Source organism: Colletotrichum chrysophilum (assembly GCF_026319265.1).
Source record: "Colletotrichum chrysophilum strain AFK26 chromosome Unknown scaffold_48, whole genome shotgun sequence".
Taxonomy (NCBI): Eukaryota; Fungi; Ascomycota; class Sordariomycetes; order Glomerellales; family Glomerellaceae; genus Colletotrichum; species Colletotrichum chrysophilum.
Window position 1 is genome coordinate 101,317 of NW_026517335.1, and position 23,152 is coordinate 124,468.

A 23,152-nucleotide genomic window follows, 5' to 3' on the forward strand; every position below is an offset into this window, starting at 1 on the left:
GCTGATGAACTTCCCATCTTCCATAGCCAAACGATCTCAGTCCTCGGTTCAGTCTCATTACGCCCTCATAAAGAGCAACATACAACTCCCTAGAGCCCTCTTACAAACACTGCGAGTACCAATCGTTCGCCTTCGTGCACACATACGGCGACACACACTGCGTCGGGCCCGTCCATCCCTGCCCGCCGCACTGCTCATACTGCTTCGCCACATTCGTCGCCGTGGCCGCGGGCGCAGAGCTAGTCCTCGTGGAAGTCGCCAATGTCGATGTCGTCGTCGCCCTCACAGAAGATGTCGAAGAGGTCACGCGGACCGTCGAGCTGCTGCTTGTCGCCCTGTTAGTCGATGTCGAAGCTGCAGAGGTCGACCCACCACCGGAGGAAGCGATCGCGCCGGACGCGTAGAAGACGCCGCGGCCGTTGGTGCCGACGTAGACGAGGTTCTCCTCGTTGGCGGAGCCGGCGAGCTTGGCGCCGTCGACGGCCCCGAAGCTCTGGGTGCCCTGGAGATCGACCCAGGAGGCGCCGAGGTCCGCGCTGCCGTAGAGGCGGCGCCCGGCGGGCCCGGTGCCGAAGGCGTAGAGGTTCCAGTTGCTGCCGGAGCCCTTACCGAGGGCGACCTTGTTCGTGTTGGTGAGGGCGCTTGAGACAAGGGAGAAGGTGGAGCCGTAGTCGGTGCTGTGGAAGATGCCGGCGTTGGTGGAGACCCAGACGTCGCCGGCCTTGGCAGGGTGGGCCTCGACGTGCCGGATCTCGGTGGCGCCGGAGAGGGTACCGGAGGTGGAGAAGGTGGCGCCGGTGTCGGTGGACCGGTAGAAGCTGGAGCCGGAGGCGCCGTAGAAGACAGTGTTGTTACGCTTGTCACTGGCGATGATGGCGCCGGCGGGGATGCTGGAGATCGTCGTCAGCGAGCCTTGGTTCTGGGAGCGCTGGACACCGAGGGTGGCGGTGGACCAGATGATGGTGTCGGCGTCGGCGGAGTAGGCGACCGACCCGCCGTACTGGGTCGTGCCGGCGGCGTAGTTGATGTTCCAGGTTGCGCCGCCGTCGGAGCTAACTGCCAGTTGCTGGGTGCCCGCGGTGTTTCCTACGCGGACGACGTTAGCTACCTTGTTGCCGGCGTAGTCGACTCCAACGCTCGAGGCCCACATCGGGTTCGCCCAGGTTGTTTGGGGGGATGTGTCAAGGACGCTCTTGGTCTTGAAGGTAAAGCCGTTGTTGTCGTAGGCGGCGACGAGAAGCTCGGAGCCGCCGGGAGCACTGGCGAGCTCTTGGATGGCCATCTCTTCGATGCCGTCTGCGAGGGCTTGGATGGTGACCTTGGCGCCGGTGTCCCAGTTAGTGAGATCGTGTCCTCCGAAGATTGTGAGTCCAGTTCCGTATAGCCAGTGGTTGGAGTCCGTGGGGTCGATTTCCAGGGACTCAATCATCCACCCGAGATCCTTGGTATCGGTGTCCAGGAAGTTGGTCTTGATCCACGGGGCCTAAAGCAGGTCAGCGAATGTCGAGGGGTTTGAGTATCGTGAGTCTCTGATTTCGAATCTTCGGAACTAGAGATCTACCTTCGGGGTGCTCTGGGTGTAACCAAGAGTCATGTCGGGATAGTTTGCCCACTCCCAGATCTTCTTCCAAGTGGTGCCCGAATCAGTAGACCTGAAGAGTTGGGCGTCCGGCCACCAGCTGTTCAGGGTGGCGACGATCAGTGTGCCAGGCTTCTTCATGTCGACGCTCAAACCACCTGGGCAAGGTGTCAGCACAAAGGAAAAAACGCAGCGCGGCACCGGGAAACAGGCGTTGCCGGACGAGAGTGCTTACCAAAGCCAAAGTACAGATCAGAGCCCACGGGGACAGGAGTGATGTCTTTCCATGTACCAGCGGCGATGTCGTAGCGCCAAACGGAGCCAGAGGTACCGTCGTAAGGACCAGTACCATCGGAGTAGCTGATGTAGAGAGCCTTTCATGGCATTAGTAAGTCAAACATCAGGTCCGATGTTGATGACTGACCTTCTCAGTGGGCTGGATTCTGCCCTTGTGGGGGAAGTATCGGCCCGGCTGGCCAGTGACGGCACTCCAGGTTGCGCCGGCATCGTTGGATACATAGACGGAGGCAGTCGTGTTGTCGGCAGTTCCGACAAAGATTCGAGAAGTAGCGCCGTTCAAGGTCGAAGATGTCTCGTCAAAGGTGACGAAGGTAAGTCCCTGCGACGAGTCAGCTTGAAGTCATATGTGTATATGATGATAGCATGCGTACCTGAATGTCGCCGTTGTACTCATCGGTGGAAGGGCCGGGACGGTAGGTACCCACGGCAGTGAATGACGAGACCTTGGAGAAGCTGGCACCTGTGATTTGTCAGTTAGAGGTGGTCTCACCCCTGAGAACATGGAGTACCATACCTCCGTCGGTACTCTTCCACAGTCCATTACCGCTGCGGGCTCCAAAATATAGAATGTTGGAGTTCTTGGGGTCGACGGCAAGACGCTCTCCGGTGCCTCTTGTGGGCATGTTACCACCAACCTGGTAGAATGTGAGCACGATGTTGACATCTCTAACTTGCTCACTCTCACCTTGAATGAAAGGTTGGTGAAGGTCCAGGTGGCGCCCTTGTCAGAACTGCGAGCAATCTGACCATTGTTCGGGTCCCTGCATCGTCGTGTAAGTAACGATTTCCTTCAGATGACCTAACTTGTGTCGGCTCACCAGCTGTTGGTATACATGCCCACGGCAATGTACACCTTATTGGGATCCTGAGGATCCAGTGCCAGGGCATCGACACCCCACCGGTTCCAGTGCGAGTCGTCCGCAAAGTTATTGGCATCCGTGACCGCGGTCCACGAGTCGTCGGCGTTCAAGCGGTAGAGACCTCCAATATCAGTCCTCGCATAGGCGACGCCGCTGGTCTTGGGGTGGAAGACGATGGAAGGGACGAACCCGCCGCCGCCACCGATGCGGACGTTCTTCCAGGTGAATGCAGCCTGGATCGGGGCCGCGAGGGCCGCGAGAAGGGCATTGGCGTACTTCATCTTTGCTACCCGCGAGCTTCCTGACGTCTCACAGAGGAGGGAAAGTCAAGACGGAGACGGGGGGTGATATAAAGCAGCCTGGAGGGTCTATATCTAGAAGCTGATATAGGACCATGCGGGGTGGGAAAGAAGGGGAGCAAGATCGACGGGTATTCGTTTCCATGCGAGCAATATAAAGGCCCGCGCCGTGCCCGTCTTTGGTTCTCTGCCTTGTGATTCCGAAGGGCACTACTCCATGGCAATGGTGAGGAGGGTAAGGCGGATGTTCGGGTGTCTTGGTGTGGAGATGCCAGAGAAGGTCGTGGTAGCTTCATGGCTCCGCCCTCCGGAAATGAGTCGAGTCAAGACCTGTCTTCCCCAAATTTCCGTCAATCAATCAAAGCCTGCGCTATCTAGTCGGATGAGGTTGCGCGCCCAAGATCCCGACGGGCCGGACGCACTACTCCCGTTTGCCTGTGGTGGAAGCAAAGCTTCCGCCTGGAGAGGGGGCACTTTATTCATCAAATTATACCACGCAGGTCCCAGGAACCGTTCCGCCATCCGAGTGCTCCCCTCATCCACCGTCTCCAAGATCGTGATTTCCTAAAAAGGAAAGCGAAGACCTACATCCGGGGTCATCACATGACGCCACCAGCCAGCCCCAAGAGCAGGCCAAGAAGCGGGTGTCATCGGTTGGGTGGCGTGATGCAAGGGACCTGTTTCCCTGGAGCATGGGGCTGTCAGCTTTCCCCCCTTTGACGCGAGAACATCTGGCACGAGCTTCCCGCATTCCCGTGGGTATGGGGTTCTTCAGCCGACGCGAATCGGCAGCTGTGCCAGCACCAAGCAGCGAGGACGGCTCTGCAAGGACGGGCGTAGGCGATGCCGCTCTACAGATTGGATCCTGGCAGGATCAGCTCTTCCCCACGAAGTTTGCCCACGGGACCCCTAAGCCAGGCTGTTTTGGGGACCGCGGTAGATGGCTGAATGGGGAACACATGAATCGGGACAAGGCGGGCGGGAATGAGATGCTTCAATTGGCGGACCCTGTCGGGATTGCCTTTTGGCGGGGGTCGTATCGTCCGGTGTGACATTAACGCCAAGGTCATCCGCGTGGCATCCGGCTTTGACAAACATCTTTCAAATTGCGGAGGATGGTACATGTTGTGAGGGGAATCAAATTCGTATTAATCGTATATAATTATTCGTTTGTGGCCACGCCAATCAGTTCACACGCTACTCTTGGCGGTTTGCATGTAAACCCAGGCTCACGCATTATTTAGATGCCCGAGGTGGTCTCGCCGACGTTGATGACGTTTCCTGCCTCGTCGACGGAGACCTTGGTCTTCTTAGTCGACTCTTTTCTAGGGTTGGGGGCCTCGAAGATGGACTTTAGCTCCTCGAGGGTCTTGCCCGCCGTCTCGACGAAGAAGAAGTAGATGATGGCGAGTTCGATGCACTAATTACGCCAGTTAGCATATCTGGTGCGAAATTCTCCACGTAAGTGTGGTTGGTTCAAGACTTACAATCCAGCCAATGTACACAAGGTACAGCTTCCAGCCGATCCTCTCCATGGCGACGGAGATGCCGTACGTGTTGATCATGATGGCGACGTTGAGGAACATGAAGGACGCGGCGGAGCCCTTGGCGCGGGTGCGATTCTCGAGACACTCGACCGAGTACAGCGTCTGCAGGGGCGTGAAGCCCCAGGCGAAGCAGATGCCGAAGACGTAGATGGAGACGATGACGCCGTAGGACAGGTTCTTGTTGGTCTCGGAGCCGGCGGTGAAGCCGGTGAGCATGATGTAGGCGGCCAAGGAGCCGAGGAGACCGGCGATCATCATGAAGCGGCGGCCGAGGCGGTCGAGCAGGCTGGCGCCGTAGATGGCGCCGATCATGGAGAAGATGGGGTTAATGGCGTTGAGGAGGAGCTGGGTCTTGTCGTCGGTGATGCCGGCTTGCTTGAACATCTCAGGCATAAAGTAAGAAACGACGTTGTTACCCGACCATTGGCCAATGAAAGCCCTGTGATTTTGATTAGCTTGCGGTAGCAAGAGAAAACGGATTTTGAGATGTCGCAACTTACATGGCGATAACCATGAACAGACGGTAGCGGGCAGCGCGGGTGTTTCCGAGCTCGCGCATGTCCCACCAGGGGTTCTCGTCCTTGGTCAGGCGGTTGTCCTCCATGATCTCGTGGTACTGCAGCTGAACGATGGGCGAGTTGACGTCGCCGTCGCCGTGGTACTTGGCCAAGATGGCGAGGGCCTCCTCGGCGCGGTCGTGGGAGATGAGCCAACGCGGCGACTCGGGGAAGAACATGATGAAGAGCATGGCAACGCCGGGCATGCCGCACTGAACAACTGTGGGGATTCGCCAAGCCCATGAGTTATCTACGTGAAGGTTAGATCCGTAGGTAGTCCACCCTGAAAACAAGTTAGCATGCGGCGTGTCTAAGGTGGGTTGAGACGGCTGTTCTCACCTGCGAGAATGTTGCCGAGCCACCAGAAGTTGTCTGTGAGTTTTACGTCAGCAATCGTCATTTGAGCCCGGAATGAGGCAGAATGTATTGATTCGGATTCGTGCAGAAGGAATCGACGGGAGGCTACTCACTGTACATGCCGGCCATAAAGCCTCGGTACGCGGGGTGAGCGAGTTCGACGGTGTAGGCGGGGCCAGCGGCAGAGGCGACTGCGGCTGAATTATTAGCTTCCCTTCACGGCCTGAATTCGGCAGCATGAGAGCAACTCACGAGAAGCGCCGAAGCCGAGCACGAAGCGACCAGCTACGAACTGGCCGAGGTTGTTGGCGGGCGTCTGGATGGCGGTGCCGATGAGGACGATGAAGCAGCCGACGGCGATGCAGACGCGGCGGCCGTACCCGTCAGCGAGCCAACCGCAGAAGGGGAAACTGCAAATCTGGCCGACGTTGTAGATCATGAAGACGATACCCGTGGTCGATCCGGCGCCAGAAAGGCCAAAGGTCTGCTGGTAGTGCGGCATGGCGTTGATGGCGCCCATCAAGGAACTGTCTGAGGGCGGTGTTAGCTCATTCTCACGCGCAGGTTTGATGTTGGGACTTGGACAACTCACCGAAACCGTTCATGGTCGAGACGAGATATCCGACGGCCATGATGAAGTATAGACGCAGCATGTTGGGCGACCAGATGTTGGGCTTCGCCTCGGCCATGGCCGCAGCCAATGCGACGGAGGCGGCGTTCACCTCCTTGACGTCGCCGACCGCATTCGCGGCCTTCTCGTCCATCGGCGCATTGTCGTGCTCGACCTCGGTGCGAGATTTCGTTTCTTCGAGAGGCGCCATTGTGACTGGAACCAGTATGCGAACTGCGGCGCAAAACTTGGGGAATTGGCGATGGAGTCAAGGGACAGACAGGAAGCAGCCCACGCGCGTCGCATACGCAGGGGAAGATGGCCTCTTTAAAGGGATCGAGAAAGAGCCCACCCGGCCGGCAAGCCAACGCGACCTCAATGCCGATCGAATGGGCAGACACATGAGCGAAAGGCCGCCCGGTGAACAACGGCCCAACCACCGGGTCGGGACTGCGACTGCGCGACTACCGTTACATGGCATCTCCATCCTGCTTGCTTGCCTGCTTGCTTGCACCACACCCCGGTCCCCAGGATATGGGGATTCCACTGGCATCCCCACACGCTCGGAGGATTCAGGCAATGGGCTGGTTCGCACGGGGGAGACGGAGCCGCAGCACGTGGAGGTTTTTGTAGTGAAATTGCTAGTATTATGGAGAACGAGATGAGACTAGAATGGCACGATGAGCCGTCAGTCGTGTTGGTCCCGACTAGTGGCCTGAACTTGCAAAGACAGACAAACTCGAAACCCAGCCAGCGGTACGGATACGGCACACTCGCGATGAACCTGACGGATCTCCGCACACGCCAACCCTTGGTCTTTTGCCTCCTCAATGTTTACCCCAAAAAGCATGGGGTGCCATCCGGACCCCAGCATCGAGAAGCATCGGCTCGAGCTGTGATTCGCGAGGGTAGTGGACATTCAGATCAGATGCACAAAAGGGCCGGCGGGGTTGCTTCACGGTAGACTAGTGTCGATGAGGGGGAATCAGGCGAAGCTGTTTTGGGAGGAGGATGAGAATGGCTGGCAGGTTTGAGCCCGAGCCGGTTGCCGGTTTTGACGGCCGGGTGGCATCAGCCAAGCTTCGGATCATGCCAACAGAGGCGTTGGCGTGCCGATCTGGAGCCCGGGACGATGGCCGGCGACGCCCGCAGCGGTTCAGATTCTTAGTTTGGGAATCACGCTTTGCAGGCGGGAAACAAGTCGTTGTGCGTGCGGCGCAGCAAGTTCGTCAATCGGGGTAAGTCTTGTCCCGTACACATGTTGTGCCTTGGCGGTGAGCATTGCCTGTCTGTCTGTCAGGAGCAATTACCGAGGCGATTCGGAGCCAACGCGCCAACCCATGCAAAATCACACGATGTGAAAAATAAAAGAAAAAAAATCCATTCGAAAAAAAGGAGGAATGGGGTCCGGTGCGGAGAGTCCCGATCCCCAGACGGGGGCGAAAGCCGAGGTGCGGTCTAGACGCTAGGCTCGTCTGGGGAATTGTGGTTCCTGGGGTTTCCCCTGCGGTACGTACCGCCACGAGGAGGAGACGGGGAGGGCAGGTGATTGGGCCGTGGAATGGAGAAATTCTCGGACGGTGGCCGAACTGACTCGGGATCTGGTCTAGAACTGATGCGCGCGGTTCGTGTGGGAGGTGGGAGCGAAGGACGGGTTGGGGTTTTTCGGGGTCTTGTGGAGGAGGGAGAGGGAGAAGAAGAAGAGTGGTCCCAGAGGATTCAAAAGAGAGGCGAGCTGCCCATACTGGATGCGTTTTATCACGAACATGGAATATGTGAAGGGGGAGACGTCTTCGTGGCACAGCTTCCAGAACACTGCACAGAATGCACGATGGATGGCCGACAGTATCCGAGCTCCCGTCAAACGAACGCCTGAGCATGCTGAGCACTGCAAGTATCTCCCAGTCTGACACTCGGCACTGACCGTTGGTTGGTGCTGTTTTCCTGTTTGTTTCTGTCCTTGTTTCCTCTGTGAGTAGCTGCTGCTGGTGTTGGTACTAGGTATGAAAGGTACGTACCTCATGCCTCAGGCCCAAAGCTTAAGCTCCAACTCTGAAGCATTAGCTAAGCACCCCCGACCTTCCTTGGCCAATCATCAGCTACCCCGCTTCCCCCAAACCAGGCCCCTGCGCCTTCCGTCGGCGCATCCAAGGGACGTACTGCAGTAAGGGAAGGCACCTCGTGATTGAGATTCCCCCGCACTCCCTGACGCTGCGCCGTCTCAGGTGACGTTCCTGATTCCTGGCACCAGCTCGTTCGAGCTCCAAATCGAACCGTTCGACTGTTTGCCAGCTCCAGCTCCAACTCCAACCTCATCTCCAACTTCCACGCTCCTGCTATCCATCCATCCACCACTGCAAGGGGCCATCGTGATCTATCCACCAAACACCATCACACCAGCCCACCACCTCCCCTCCCATCATCGTGAGATCCCCGTACGTTGCGCCAACTGCATGTCCGTCACTAAACCACCTCCGTTAATTGCTTCTCCACCGCCCCGTTCTTGCTGTCCCATCCCTCGCCGAACACTGAACCCACAATCCCACTCTTGCTAGCCCTCCCGTCTCCGTCTCCGCCTCGGCACATCGGCCACCTTTGTATCAACCATGTCCGACATCTCCGATGACTATGTCAACATCTCGCCTACCACCGACCTCCATCTGAGTGTCTACATGGAAAAGCTAGCCCACCGCCGCCGTCTGGGAAGCTCCTCAAGTGAGGGCTCATCCAGCGGCGGTCCGTCCGAGGAAGAAAGCAACAATAACACCACCACCACCACGGTGGTTAGTGGCTCGCCCACTCATGTCTATCCAGAGCATACTCCAGACTGGAGCAACCTGAAGGTCCTCCATCGCAACACTCTGCCCCCGCGAAGTTACTTCTTTCTGTACAACAATGAGGAGGACGCCCTGACCAGGGACATCACCAAGTCCAAGTCCAAGCTGCTCTCCGGAAAGTGGAAGTTCCACTTGACAACCTCGCCCTTTGCTGGACCCCGGGACTTCTACAAGCCCGATTTTGACACCTCGGAATGGGGCGACATCGTCGTTCCCGGCATGTGGCAATGCCAGGGCTACGGAAAGGGCCCGCAGTACACCAACCTCAACTTCCCCTGGCCCGTGGACGCCCCCAACATCCCGTACGATGATAACGAGTGCGGCCGCCACGTGACCACATTCCACGTCGACAAGGACTTTGCCGAGGACAACCAGCTCAGGCTGCGCTTCGAGGGCGTTGACTCTGGCTTCACCGTCTGGGTCAACGGCCATGAGGTCGGCTACTCCCAGGGAGCCCGCAACCCCAGCGAGTGGGATGTGACAGATTTCATCAAGGTTGATGCTGAGAATACCCTCGCCGTCGAGGTCTACCAGCGTTGTGACGGCACCTACCTCGAGGACCAAGATCAGTGGTGGCTGAGTGGCATCTTCCGCGACGTCTACCTCCACGCCTTTCCCAAGTTCCATCCGGAGGACTACCACGTCCACACGTTCCTCGACAAGGACTACAAGGATGCCACCCTCCGCGTGGACATCACCATGAACCGGGGTGCCTACGTTGACATGAAGCTCCTCGACGCCGACGGCAAGCTCATCGCCAAGGGCATGGAGATCTTTGACCGCACCAACCGCTTCGAGGTGCGCGTCAAGAACCCCCACAAGTGGACCGCCGAGACGCCGTACCTGTACACGCTCGTCCTCAACTTCCAAAAGTGCAGCTTGGTCCAGCGAGTCGGCTTCCGCCAGACCGAGCTCATCAAGGGCGTCTTCTGCATCAACGGAGAGCCCGTCAAGTTCCGCGGCGTCAACCGCCACGAGCACCACCCTGATTCCGGGCGCGCGGTGCCTTATGATTTCCTCAAGCGTGACCTGCTTATTATGAAGCATTTTAATGTCAATGGTATTCGCACTTCTCACTACATCAACGATCCCAGGCTGTACGACCTCGCTGATGAGCTTGGTATCTGGATCCTTGATGAGGCTGATCTCGAATGCCACGGCTTTGGCGTTGTCGGCATCGACGGCCACAAGTTCGCCTCCGATAACCCGGAGTGGAGAGAGGCATATGAGGACAGAGCCAGGCAGATGGTCATGCGTGACAAGAACCACGCCTCCGTGGTCCTGTGGTCCCTGGGCAACGAGTCCTTCTACGGGCAAAACCACCAGCACATGTACGACGTCATCAAGAGCATCGACCAGTCTCGCCTCGTCCACTACGAGGGTGATGGCAGTGCTCAAACCGCAGACATCTACAGCCGGATGTACGCTTCCGTCGACGACATCGTCTACCAGGCGTCCGAGAAGGACTGGAGGAAGCCGCTGGTCTTGTGCGAGTACATCCACGCCATGGGCAACGGACCCGGCGGCGTCAAGGAGTACATTGACGCTTTCTACGAGCACCCTCGTCTGATGGGAGGTTTCGTTTGGGAATGGGCCAACCATGTAAGTCATCGCACTTCCCTCGTATGACCACATACTAACATCCGCAGGGCCTCCGCACCAAGAACGAGGAAGGTGAAGAGTACATGGGCTACGGAGGCGACTTCGGCGACGACCCCAACGACAAGAACTTCGTCTTCGACGGCCTCTGCTTCGCCAACCACACCCCGACCCCGGGCCTGCGCGAGTACGGCAAGGCCATCGAGCCCGTCCAGACGCTCGGCATAAAGGGCAACGAGGTCACTATCATCAACCGCTACGACTTCGTCGACCTCGACCACCTCACCGCAACCTGGCACATCGTCGGCGACGGCCTCGTCATCGGCAGCGACCAGGAAGTCGAGATCCCCAAGGGTGTCCGGCCACACACCAAGGCGCACCTCAAGATCAAGGGCCTCCCCAAGGACCTCACCGCCGAGGCCTACCTCCACATCGACTTCATCCTCACCGAGGACACTAACTGGGCCAAGGCCGGCCACCGCGTCGCCTTCGGCCAGCTCCCGCTCTCCAAGCCCCCCTCCATGGCCCGCATCCTCTCCACCCTCTTCCAGCCCTTCGTCGACCCCGTCCCGACCATCCGCCAAACCGACCCCTCCACCCTCAGCATCACCTCCTCCACGGGCCAGTCCACCTGGGGCCTCGACCTCACACTCGGCACTCTCACCAGCTGGAAGAAGGCCGCCCGCCCGCATCTCGACCTCCTCACGGAGCCCTTCGTCATGGACTTCTACCGCGCGCTGACCGACAACGACCGCGGCGGCCGCTTCGGCCAGAACTGGGCGGACCGCCGCCTCGACCAGACGCGCCACCACGTCAAGCGCGTCGAGTGGCGCAAGGAGAAGCACGGCCTCGTCGTCAACGTCCACTCCCGCATCGCGCCCCCCGTCCTCGCCTGGGCCGTCGACACCTGGACCACCTTCACCTTCCACGGCGAGGCCGTCTACATCAAGATTAAGGGCAAGCCCAACGGGCCGCTCCTCCCGGACACCTTTGCCCGCATCGGCCTCACGGGCGGCGTCAAGGGCGTCGAGACCGTCGCGTGGTGGGGCCGCGGGCCCGGCGAGAGCTACTCGGACAAGAAGCGCGCGCAGGCGTTTGGCAATTGGGAAGAGACGGTCGACGATCTCTTCGTTGATTATGAGTACCCCCAGGACGGCGGCAATAGGACCGATGTCCGTTGGGTCGAGCTCCGCGGTCGTCTGCCGGACGAGAACGGCGTCGTGGACCAGAGCGCGCCGCGCGAGAAGCTGTTGCGCGCGAGATTTGGCGACCTAGACGGCGCGTCTTTCTCGGCGATGCATTACACCACCAAGGATCTGGACGAGTGCGAGCATCCCTACGAGCTGTACAAGCGCAAGAGGGAGGACACGGTCGTCAGGCTGGACTGGAAGCACCACGGTCTGGGCACAGGGTCTTGCGGCCCGGCGACGCTGCCTGCGTACGAGCTCCATGCTAAGGAGTTCGACGTCGAGCTTGTGTTGGATTAAGTGTGTTGAGAGAGAACATGTGTATTGTATTGTAACTGAAAACGGCCCGTTGGTGCTAAACATCAAATTGAGAAAAGTGTGTACTGTTCGACCAATGTTGGTCCTTTGCGGCCAGACCAAAATTACCAAAATTGTGAGGAGTGTGCCGTAGTCCGAAATTCGTCACCACTACAGCGAAGCCGACGCTATGAAGCTTGATCGCAAGCTTCTTCACGTATACTGCCACGCTCCAAGCTTGATCTCACTCTCGTGCAACTCCAGCCCCTCGAGCCGTTCACAATCACCCCGCCGCGCCCTCGCCCGGGCACTGCCCGCGACGAGCACCCACGTCCCCGCGATGTCGGGGTAAGGACAAGCGTACACACCCTCGCTGGTGGCGTTCTTAGGGTCGCAGAAGTCGAGGAGGTCCGTCGGCGGCTCGGCCTCGCACGGAGACGAGGGCTTGGCGGTGGTTTTGTAGAAGCCTTCCTGCAAGGTGGAGTTGGGAGGGTAGCCGGCCGAGTGTGCCTGGGTGAAGTCGACGAACCCCTCAGGATCGACGTAGATGTCCTGTCCGCCTGGGACCATGACCTGCCGTGTGAATAGTCAGTGAGCAGTCCAAGTAGGCTTATCGGGAGACAGGGGGATCAAAGTGAGGTCTTGGTGCCCGGAGAGAGGGCAAGAGAACGTACCATCATTCCCGTGAGAAGTCCGCTGACGGTGGTGATGTTTCCGGGTGGGCAGGAATCACGTGGCACAACGTCGGGGCAGTAAGTCATCGGGGCGTCGAGGCCGATGATGAAGCGGCGGCCGCTGGCGTTGATGGGTTTGCCGTGGATCGCGCGGGTTGCGGGTGCGTAGGCGGTTAGCGTGTATGACTCGGCTGCTGCGAGGGTGATGATGCAGCTGAGAGAGAGCATGAGAGAGAGGATGCTCGATATGAGGCCCATTTTGGTCGGCTTCCGGCGAGTATGGAGTGGCAGAAGGAGGGTTCAGAGTGGAGGGACGTGGGTTTGGGTTGGCGATGGATGGAAATGGTGTTTTGGCTGGGTGAGTGAGTTTTATCATCGAATATCGGGAAGCTTTGATGAAGGAGACACAGAGGTGTCCCTTCCCGTCCAAAGGGGTTGCACCAACATCGTGAGGTGTACGAAGGAAGGGGCGGGGGACGCGAAAGGTCATGAGTGTCTGCGATTCCAGGGAGGAAAGACCGGCCAGAGACAGAATCATCCATCATCGGTCCTTCCGTCGAGAGTCCTCTGCCCCTTCCTTCATAATCGGATCTAGACCCAATGATATGTTGCATGAGGGATCACGCGCGAGGAAGCGTCGAACCGGCTATCTCTGGGAAGAAAGCACTCTCAGCTCAGCCAGTATGTGATACCTTCCTGTTCGGATGGTCTTCACGGAAATTGAAACCGGCTTCACAAACGACTGTGAGAATGGCTTTCTTCATGACCTATCTGTGCTGACTTCAACACTAGATCTAGATCCTACAGGTGCTCCACGAAAGGACCAAGTCAACTAGACGTACCACGGTAGAAGGGGATGCTGAGCCGGCTGCTTGGATTCATGAGAGGTAATCTAAACCGTGCAACATGAGAAGGCCTCGAACGGTTTGGTGTGCCCATGCACCGCAAGATTTGAAAATGACTTTCCCGCGCTCAACGTACGTCCTGAAATAGTCATCCCCAACAGAGACATCAGGCACGCCTAGATTGAAACGGTCCAAGACATCTGCAACGTTCGCAGTGCGCGTATTCTTTCCGCTTCAGATGCTGCTATCTTTCAATAATCAAGCGGTGTGTAGCTGGAATGTGGAACACGGATGGCCCGGAGCTCGTTTTCGGGATTTTCTGCAGGCCAGAGGGTCTACACCAAGCACCCAGCTTAGTTTGCATATCGTGCAGTCAATCAGTGCTTCATGTGAATACTTTTGAATTAGAAACTGTCGTAAAATGAATTGTATGTCGCTCCGTCTACCCGCTCTGCCACCCCGAAACGCCCAGAACGCCTGCGGAATCCATCTATCCCCTATACCCAGTAACCCCCATCCCAATCACAGCGACTCCTCCTTGTGAATCTCAATACCAGCCGGCGCCCCAACCAACGTCTTGCACTGCGCGTAAATCACAAACTGCCCAGCGACCAGGCCGCACGTCATGACAATACGCGGGCCCAGCCCCGTTAACAGTAGCCTCTTGGGCCCGAATTCCCTCGCGAGCTGAAACATCCTGCTCGTGGCCCCCTGCTTCGGGTCGCCCGCGCCCTTGTTAATGGCCGACAGCAGCGTGTCTGCTGGGTGCGAGAGCACCGCCGCCGCGACACCCGCAACCACGCCCGACGCCAGTTCCACGCCCGTCGACTGCAGCTGCGTCATCTTGGCCTTCCTTTCGGGCCCCATGGTGCGGTAGATCACCTCCACTGCCGCCTCGTGCACCGAGAACTGGCCCACGGCGTACGGCACCTGCTTAAACAGCAGCGGCACGAAGCCCGAGTAGAACCCCTTGAACCCCTCCTCGCGCGCGAGGCGCATGAATCCCGACGTCAGCCCGTTCGCAAATCCGCGCTGCGAGACGAGACGGATGCGCGTCGCCTCGAGCGGGCACAGAAGGATATCCGCAAAGAACTCGGCAGTCGCGCTGGCGCCGAGGTAGATGGCGGTGCGCTTGTCGACGGCCTTGTCGGGCCCGCCGGCGAGGGTGATGAACTGCTTCTTGAAGAACTCGTAGCCGGCGAACTTGCCGCCGCCCTGGACGAGGTACCCGACCGCCGTGGGGCCGAAGCCGGTGAGCAGGGCCGAGGCGCCCTCCTTGGCGACGATGGTGCGGCCGGCGCTGACCATGTTCAGGCCCTTCATGGCGTCGTCGACCTGGATGCGCGTCTTGACGACGTCGATGGGTGTCGCAGCGCCGTGGGTGAGCGTCGCGGCGAGCGCGCCGGCGCCGAAGAACTTGGCATAGTCGAGGGGTGAGAAGGTCGGAACCTCTGTTTGTGGTGTTGTTTTTGATGCCATCTTGGTGAGAGTGGAGATGTGTCTGCTACTGAGAATCAGAGAATTGGTATGTACGAGCAAAGCAGTATCAAAAGAAAGCGGCTGGTCGAGAGTATTAAAAGGTCTCTCCCGTCATGTTAAAGAGAAGAGAGCTTGCCTTGGCAGGGTAGTGTGTGCTGTGGTGCGTGGTGGACCCCTAGTCGCTGTGCTTGAGCACGCTATGACGTCGTTGTTCCGTCGTGACGGAATCGCCGCCGGAGTGTTCGGGGACGCATGCAAACGCTAGCCCCAATTGCCCAATCAGATTGGCCCTGTTTCATTCGACGGGACTGGGAGAAAACTCGGCGGGATTGACGACATTTTTGGATCACTAAGGACCGCCCACTTTATCGCGGTCTGATAAGCTTTTGGGTGCCGTTCGTCCCGACTCGCGGAGTCGCGCCCCGACGCAGCGGATGCTCCCGCGCCGCGAGATGGACCTGGTGGCTCCGATGCCGCGCACGACGTCACCCTGGATCCGCCGGGATTATCTTTTCACCCCGTCTGCCGCGGTCTTCTCCGATTTATTGATGCTATTCCCAACCGGCGATAGGTATGTTTTGGTTTTTGGCCCCCCTTTCATCTTTCAGTATTCTAGAAGGAGACAATTTTCGCTAGCGACATAAAGCCACGGTATCAACAGCATTTTTCAAGGTTGCAGAGTAACTGAGAAAAGGCACGCCTGGTCTAGCGTGCCGACATACTTAGGGCATGCAGCCCCGTTCATGAGCCTCGGGACTGTTGCGAGTGCGTCTCAGAAGCACCAATCTGTCGATGGCTGAAGTAAGAAACATTAACGAGTTCATTAGAGATTATCAATTCCATAATCGTAAATGGAGGGCCTTTAATAGATTTAGACAAGTAAAATATCTCTTGCGATCTCTTTTCTCTTCGTTCAAGTGTTGTGGGTTCCGAGAACCCCACAGCCCCGGTTGAATGAGCAGGCTTGGTCGCAGAGGAACAATTGAAGCCCTCCGAACTAACCGACGGAACCATCATCGACCTCAGTCAAACCATGGCAAAGGTACAATACACGGAGGAAAAAAGAAGAAGGAAAAAAACCTGATGTGGTGGGGTCTTTCAGCACAGTTCTCAGACAAGAACAATCACTCGTTCCATCTCGTAGTCTTCGACATCTCGGCGTCGAGCTCTTGTGTCATATTCGTTTTTGTTCGATGCCATGGATTCAATCTCAGCTTTCTTGGCAATGCCAACACGACGAAAGACTGTGGCATTTCTAAAGTCCTCATCATCATCGACAGGCATTACCAAGAGGCTAACATTATGTTTCTCGGGGAACCTGTAAAACGGTTGGATGCCAGTAGATGGAGGCCTCGGGGGTGTTTTCCCAGATTCCAACATCTCGAAATGATAGGCCTTTGCTCGATATTCTGAAGCATAATCAAACCATTCTGTTATGCCGGGCTCCCTAGGTTCACGGGCACTGAGAACCCCTCTGAGCGTGATGGAACCTGATGTGTTGCTGTGAGATCTATCAGTGTTGATGTCGACCGAAACAATGGATGACTTTGGCATCATTTTTCCCGGATGTCGCAGTAACTGGTAAGATACCTCGCCAGAGCGAGTCCCCCATGTCCATGACGGGCCCCCCATGTCCGGCTCGTCAGCCCTCTCGAGTCTCCAACACATACTGGGAATCAGCTGTCTACTAGTCCATAACCCACCGGCGAATTCGTCCCCGCCAGCTTTGCAAAGCACCTTGGAGATTGCCAGAAAGGCGGGGATTCTATCAGAGTGCTTCGTTAACTTCCTCCGAGTGAATTCCTCGACTTGCAATTGCCACACTTCAATGGGGGGTGCATTGGTCTGATGAGACAATTCTTGTCGCTGAAGGGTCTTGACAGCTGCTTTCAGTCTCCGCCTTTCGTTCAGCTCCGAGTGAGCAAACTCGATACACAATGCATCAGGATCCGTTTCGAGGCGATACGAACAAAGACACTCCCAGTGCAAGATACCGGGGCCAAAATAGACCACGCGTGTGCTCATGAGGTGTTCTTGTAATGTCCAAGCCCGTTGATGCACTGGACCTTTGACTACGCACTCTGGATACTTATGGTAGTCGGAATAAGCCGCAAACTCGAATATCCTCTCGTTAAAGGGATGTCGATACTTTTTCGGAAGAATGATGTTCAATGGTATAGGCCTAGCAGTTCTCCTTAGACGTGGCTCGAAGAGGCTGTCCATGGAATCTGCTGCAACAAGACTCGTGATTGTCAAGTCGGCCTGGGAGTAACGGTCGTGCATTACTGCCGCCTCACGGGCCCAGTTATCCGGATCATCTTGTACGATACAAAGTGCGTCGATCCATATGTACTCGTAACCCAAGGTTCTCGTAGCTGTCACAGCCTGACGAAGGAGCGTCGGGAGCGTTGCCAGAGGGATGCTTTGGGTGCGTTGTGCGAAATTCTCTCTGGTGGTTATGGAGTTTCCCGCGTGACCCCAACAATATGAAAGGATACAGTAAGGCTCCTTGAGGCCATTGCCTTCGAATAGGAGTGGCTCTCTGTCTTCAGAACCCACACATAATACTCTGGTCGGTTAACTACTGCATGTTCCAGATGGGCCGTATGTGTCTCGGCAGAAAGAATGCTTCGGTGAGGTCTTGCATATCTGGAGCCATTGCTTTGCGACGCTCAATGCTTTTGGCGAGCCGGTGCTCGTATCATCACAGCGGCTGAGAGGATCTTCCTGGTGAGTCTCGAATCCTGTGTCGTAGGGTCGCAAGTCGAAATTCGCCCGTAAAGATTTTGAATCCCCAACCTGTGCGGTGAACAAGTTTATTCGGCGTGGATCGAGTGCCTCCTCAATAAGGTATTCAGGCTGTGGGAGAAGATTCAGAGCAATTGGTGAAAGCTCATGATTTTGGCCATTTTCGCCCTTCTCATCAAGCTCGCGAAACTTGTCAGAAATAGTCAGACAAACGGGACACCCAGAAAGCGCACAATTGTCCAGTTCCTGCTTGTTCGTATGGAAACCGGCCACTTTGCCATAAGCCTCATACTTCGCAGCGGCTTTATCCCGGGAGAACCTTTCGATAAATTTCTGAATTTCCAAGCATTCCGGGCAGAAGCTCTCGCCAAGAGCCAATCGTGGGATTTGGGAGACGCCGTGAAGACTGCCCATTATGTTGTCGACGAGGTCATTGACGGCGTCCACGTCCCACCTCTGATTTCGAGAAATGTTCAATCTAGAACATAGGTGTTGATATGTCTCGTACAAGGCCTTTTCCGGAAGGACTTGATTGCTTGAAACGACAGCAAGAATTCGCTTAGCCAAGATGGCCATATCCTGAGACATTGGACGTGAAGATGCTCCGACGGATCGCATCAACGGCGTAGGTAGTTGTCTGTACTCATCTGACAGAAGCCTCTGCAGAATGGACTTTTCCGAGGCCAGCAAAGCCAGGTCTGTGATTGACCATTCGTAATACGCGGCAGCCTCCAAAATGGCACCTTCCTCGAGCAGGACGAAAAATGTTTCTTCGTCTCCTTCGTAAAGAGCTGCGTGAAGAGGCACCAGGCCGTCTTGCGACGCTCTGTTAGGGTCTGCACCATGACGAATGAGGAAACGAATACCCTCTAGGCTCTGACGCTTAATGGCCTCATGAATAGCAGTGCGTCCTTCCCCGTTGTAGATATTGGGATCTCCACCGTGATGCAGGATGACTCTAGCCGACTCATAATCAAAGCAAAGGAGCGCGAGGTGAAGAGGCGTGTTCCACCGTTGCCAAGTGTATGCGTACTGATTAGGCGCAGTTGTTGGATTTGGGTCGATGATATCCTCAAAGGTCCAAAGCGTGTCAGGATCGAGACCGTTTTGGAACGGTTTTTGAACAAGTCCCGATGCAGAGCTTCTTCCCTCAGCGTGGAACCTATCCCTGAAATGCAATTTTGGAGGGTATTGAGACCTATTGAGAGTAGTCAGATTGGACCGTAAAACAAATTCTGTGAGCACGTCTCGTTCAATGTACCTGTGACGATCTTCCTGTTCCAGTCTTTCTTGTTGTTCATGGTATAGTTTGCGCTGTTGTCGTCCAGCTTTCAAAGCCGCCATCTGTGCAGCGGTTGCCAGCATGACCGCTGAAAGTATTTTGAAAATACTGAGATTCTATCGAAGGCAGATTGCTGAAGGACGGTAGCAGAGTAGGATCTGCGACGTTTCCTTACATTTGACGCTCGCAAGATAGCGCCTCTGAAGCTTTGAAAAGGGGTGGGCTTGGCTTTCGAAAGATGGCTGCTTTATATGGGACGAAAGTCAGGTGACTGTCATTTAACCATTGTTTTCAGTGAGGCAACCAGTGTCTCGCTGATCTGGTCGTAGTTTGTCTTACCATCAGCTTGGCTGCTGAGAACTTGCCCGATTCAGAGAAACGAAGTCAATCAGGCTACCAACCATCAAATCACACCACACCTAATGATATTCTATCACTAGGCAGCCGTTGTCTCAACTAGCTGAATGGTTTCTCACAAACGACCTGGCCGCTAACAGTCTGCTCCAATATAGAAAGCACGATGTTGTAAGGATGCGCGCCACGAAAACGGGCGCATGAGGTGCAGAGCGCAAATAGACATATCGTTCGTGATAAATTGCAATGATGTTTTCATTCATATTGAACATAAAGGTGGCAAATAATTTGTCATGTGGTCTCGTTTTGGATTTCATCGACGTGAAGAGCATCACGTAGACTCCAGGAGACAATAGCTATAGAATTCCACTGTTATGAGAGAGGACCTCTTAGCAAACCATCCCAGTATAGCTTGCCGACGGCGAGGGTGGTCATGTTCTTAACCGAATTGAAGACCACTCGAACAAGCCTCAAGGCACTTGTCATTCTCTTGCATCCTGGTATCCCGCCCTTCGTTGAATCAGCAGTCAGAAACTCGTTATCCTTTGGCTTACATTGTGTTAATGGGAAGCACATACGCAACGGCCTGGCGCGTCTTCAACACCATCAGATGGGACCTCACCATGGTACCGGTCCAAGCACTCGAGCAAACCTCTTTGGCCTTCGTCGGCCATGCATGGGGGGCTTAGAGACGTGACATAGGTGTCGAAGACCTCCAAACAAGGGCAAAGAAGACGAACATTCTCGCCATCAACCGTCCAGCTCTTCTCTCTCTCATTATTGCAATCGTGATTGAGGTCCCGATGTGCCTCTTCCTGACATACTTCGGAGCCGATCCCTTCGCCAGACACCTCACCAGCTCAGACGAGGTTGCGGACGTGACGGCGATGATGTGGCGGACCATAGATTGGTGCTGCATCTTCTATGCTATGCCTACGATGCTAGCGACGGTTTTGCTTGCGACGCGTCCGTGCTGGTACCTCTGGCAGATTCTAGCTGGCGACTTTCTTCTTGTGTTACTCTGGGCAATTGTGTGTCGGACGGCGAGCCTGTCCGCTAACCAGGCTTGACTTTGATGACAGGGAGGATGAAGCTTGACGAGTTTAGGGGCTAGCTATGAGTTTACTTCCGCTCGAGTTCTCACCGGAAATTACTCGCGTGTTTCGTTTCAATTTTCGAGCTCGTTGCAACTTTTGAGGCTGAACATCCGTACGCCCTGATTAATGCCTAATTTGCCAACATTGCCATGAGCATCGTGTTCGCAGCTATTACGAGCACGTCGCAAACCTCGCTATTTGGCATGGACCGCCGGATGATCGGCCGACAAAATGTTCTAGCCTCTCTTAAATAGATTGAAAGGACCACCTGATGGGGCCGTCTCCTTAAATCCAGGCAACGACGCGTGGGATGTTTCTGATGTTGCTGCTGCTGTTGGTGAGATTTTTGAAAGGTGCATAATTTCAACTAAAATTCGAACGGTAAAGTCGGAAGACGTAGAATGACAGGTACGAAGTGGAATTAAAATGAAGGGGAGGCACTAATCGTTCAAAAGAGCTTCATTGCCCTGTGTTCTAACCATCTTCCTTGGCAGCAGCATACCCATCTGATAGAAACCTGTTTTGTTCATTCTTTTGGCCTGCACTTTCGTTCATCCGATCATTCGCTCTGTCACCGTTGCACTATTTCATTCATCCTGTCGCCAACTTGAGCGAGATTAACAACCTCTGAAAATCACCTTCATAATGATTGCTGGCCAAATCTACCACTTCGCCATTGCTCTTCTGGCAACTCTCTTCGCTGTTGCGGAGGGTAAGGAGGCCAAGGCCTGCAAGGCACATAGCGTCAAGACTCACCATCACCATACCAAGCATGCCCATAACTCGACCGCTTTTGGTTTCAGCTTGCCTCCCAAGACTTCCACTGTTCTTCTCACAACGACTCTGGCCATTCTCGTCCAGCCCACCATCCAATCTTCTCAGGTTAAGGATGCCGAGGCCAAGACTTCTCTGGGCAACCCTATCACTGCGCAAGAAGCGAAGTCCGGGGCTGTTTCCACGACCGCTTCTACTGCTGCGGCTGCTGTTCAGACGACCTCGTCAGAGGTTGTCTATGGTCAGGGCACCCGTTACGGCCTCTCTGACGACTGCACCGAGGAAAACTGCTGGCAGAATGGTGCTTGCTCCTTCGTGGACTACGAGCTGCCCGCCGGCCTCGATGGATCAACCTGCGTGTCGGATTCCATCTTCGGCAACGGCGAGAACTGCGGCGGCTGCATCTCTGTGACTTACAAGGGTAAGACCCTCAAGATCATGGTAAGTGCAATCGAGACGAAACACTCCCCCACGCGAGATTTCCACTTATTGACTGACACGACAAGGTCACCAACCGAACCGGCGGTAACGCAACCCACCTGGACATGACCCCCGATACTTGGTCCAAGCTGACCAACGGATACTCTGGCGGTGGTGTTGACGGCATCGAGTGGGAGTGGATCGCCTGCCCTCTCCCCGAGTCTTCTCCCCTCCAGGTTCACATGCACAAGGGCGCCTCTCAGTACTGGTTCGCGGCCACGATCGAGAACGCTACACTCCGAACCAAGAAGGTTGAGGTCAGCAGCGACGAGGGCGCAACTTGGCAGGCTGCTACTCTCCGAGACCCCAACATGTGGGAGCTTACTGGCACTCTCCCCAGCGCTACGGCCTGGGTCCGTGTCACTAGCATCAACGGCGATGAGGTTATCGTCAAAGATGTGGCTCTTGCGTCTGGAAAGGTTACCAAGGCCACCGAGAACTACTAAAGATGGTCGCGCGGCGTGGCTGTCACGTGTGTGAGTGGGTTTGATACTCTGGGGGTTCTTACAGTTCCTTTCGTGGCCATAGGATGGCTGTTTCCCTTTCATTTTCTTGTATATTGTTAAAGAATCACCGAGAATATTTTAGATTTGAGCAATGATATTCAAGCTTTTGCCAAGAGAGGGTCGGCCTCTCGTTCCCTTGGCGAAAGCACATGTTGGTTGATACAAGGCGGTGCCGCTGATCAAAGGGTAAGCTACATCAAATCATATCTTCTTGAGATTTGATACAAGATAGTGTCTGATCTCCATGTTAAATGTCTGACTTTTTAATGTTTGAGGTTCTTATTGCACACCATAGCCTGCATCAATTGAGACGATGGTGTTGTTGGCTATCGCTGAGAAGAGCCAGCCGACAGCCGGCCGGGCCTAGATTCTCATCGTGACACTGCCGCAGGGGGCACATGACGTTGGAAGTTAGCGGGGAGACCCCCGGACTGACCCCGCTGCCGGGATGGAGCACGCTAAAACAGGCAACATTTGGCGGTCCCTATCCTCCTCGTTCGATTTCTCCTGTTTCAACAATCTCCAACTCACCTTATCGCAAACGATTTTCAAGTTGACCGCCGACCAGACCTAGTCTGCGAACGGACGCGACAGACATCTCGTGTTGCTATGTCTGAACGTGTCATACGCAGACGTAATGTTACTTCGAGAGACCGCACCGGCTGTGTTACCTGTCGCGCCCGCAGGTTGAAGTGCGACGAGAAGAAGCCAAGCTGTAATAATGTACGCTCTCCACTTGTCGCGGCAATACTAGCCCGTTTACTGACAGACCATTTGCATGTAGTGCACGCGTCTGAATCTCGAGTGCGGTGGTTACGTTACTCCCATTAAGTTCAAGGACCAAACGGATCTGTGGGAGCGAAAGCAGAGGAAGAAACGCGAAG

At 55.8% G+C, this 23,152-nt stretch overlaps 6 protein-coding genes across 6 annotated transcripts; 2 read left to right on the forward strand and 4 right to left on the reverse strand.

Moving 5' to 3' along the window:
- Positions 1–239: 239 nt before the first annotated feature.
- CEL74A_2 (Xyloglucanase) lies at positions 240–3,020 on the reverse strand (the record flags this gene model as incomplete). Its single annotated transcript, XM_053179299.1, has 9 exons — positions 240–335; positions 410–1,483; positions 1,562–1,737; positions 1,815–1,953; positions 2,004–2,198; positions 2,251–2,339; positions 2,394–2,514; positions 2,565–2,640; positions 2,698–3,020. The coding sequence occupies 9 exons, from the start codon at positions 3,018–3,020 to the stop codon at positions 240–242; spliced, it is 2,289 nt and encodes a 762-aa protein (XP_053036736.1).
- A 1,258-nt stretch (positions 3,021–4,278) lies between these two features.
- On the reverse strand, positions 4,279–6,320 carry COL26b_006484 (uncharacterized protein; the record flags this gene model as incomplete). Its single annotated transcript, XM_053179300.1, has 7 exons — positions 4,279–4,458; positions 4,526–5,024; positions 5,086–5,425; positions 5,482–5,514; positions 5,613–5,690; positions 5,752–6,030; positions 6,092–6,320. 7 exons carry the CDS (start codon positions 6,318–6,320, stop codon positions 4,279–4,281), a joined length of 1,638 nt encoding a protein of 545 aa, XP_053036737.1.
- A 2,395-nt stretch (positions 6,321–8,715) lies between these two features.
- Positions 8,716–12,032, forward strand: COL26b_006485 (uncharacterized protein; the record flags this gene model as incomplete). The annotated part of the gene is made up of 2 exons (XM_053179301.1): positions 8,716–10,548; positions 10,596–12,032. The coding sequence occupies 2 exons, from the start codon at positions 8,716–8,718 to the stop codon at positions 12,030–12,032; spliced, it is 3,270 nt and encodes a 1,089-aa protein (XP_053036738.1).
- A 210-nt stretch (positions 12,033–12,242) lies between these two features.
- Positions 12,243–12,961, reverse strand: COL26b_006486 (uncharacterized protein; the record flags this gene model as incomplete). The annotated part of the gene is made up of 2 exons (XM_053179302.1): positions 12,243–12,602; positions 12,704–12,961. 2 exons carry the CDS (start codon positions 12,959–12,961, stop codon positions 12,243–12,245), a joined length of 618 nt encoding a protein of 205 aa, XP_053036739.1.
- A 1,109-nt stretch (positions 12,962–14,070) lies between these two features.
- Positions 14,071–15,027, reverse strand: COL26b_006487 (uncharacterized protein; the record flags this gene model as incomplete). Its single annotated transcript, XM_053179303.1, has 1 exon — positions 14,071–15,027. One exon carries the CDS (start codon positions 15,025–15,027, stop codon positions 14,071–14,073), a length of 957 nt encoding a protein of 318 aa, XP_053036740.1.
- A 6,126-nt stretch (positions 15,028–21,153) lies between these two features.
- On the forward strand, positions 21,154–22,208 carry COL26b_006488 (uncharacterized protein; the record flags this gene model as incomplete). Its single annotated transcript, XM_053179304.1, has 2 exons — positions 21,154–21,723; positions 21,789–22,208. The coding sequence occupies 2 exons, from the start codon at positions 21,154–21,156 to the stop codon at positions 22,206–22,208; spliced, it is 990 nt and encodes a 329-aa protein (XP_053036741.1).
- Between the last annotated feature and the right edge of the window lie 944 nt (positions 22,209–23,152).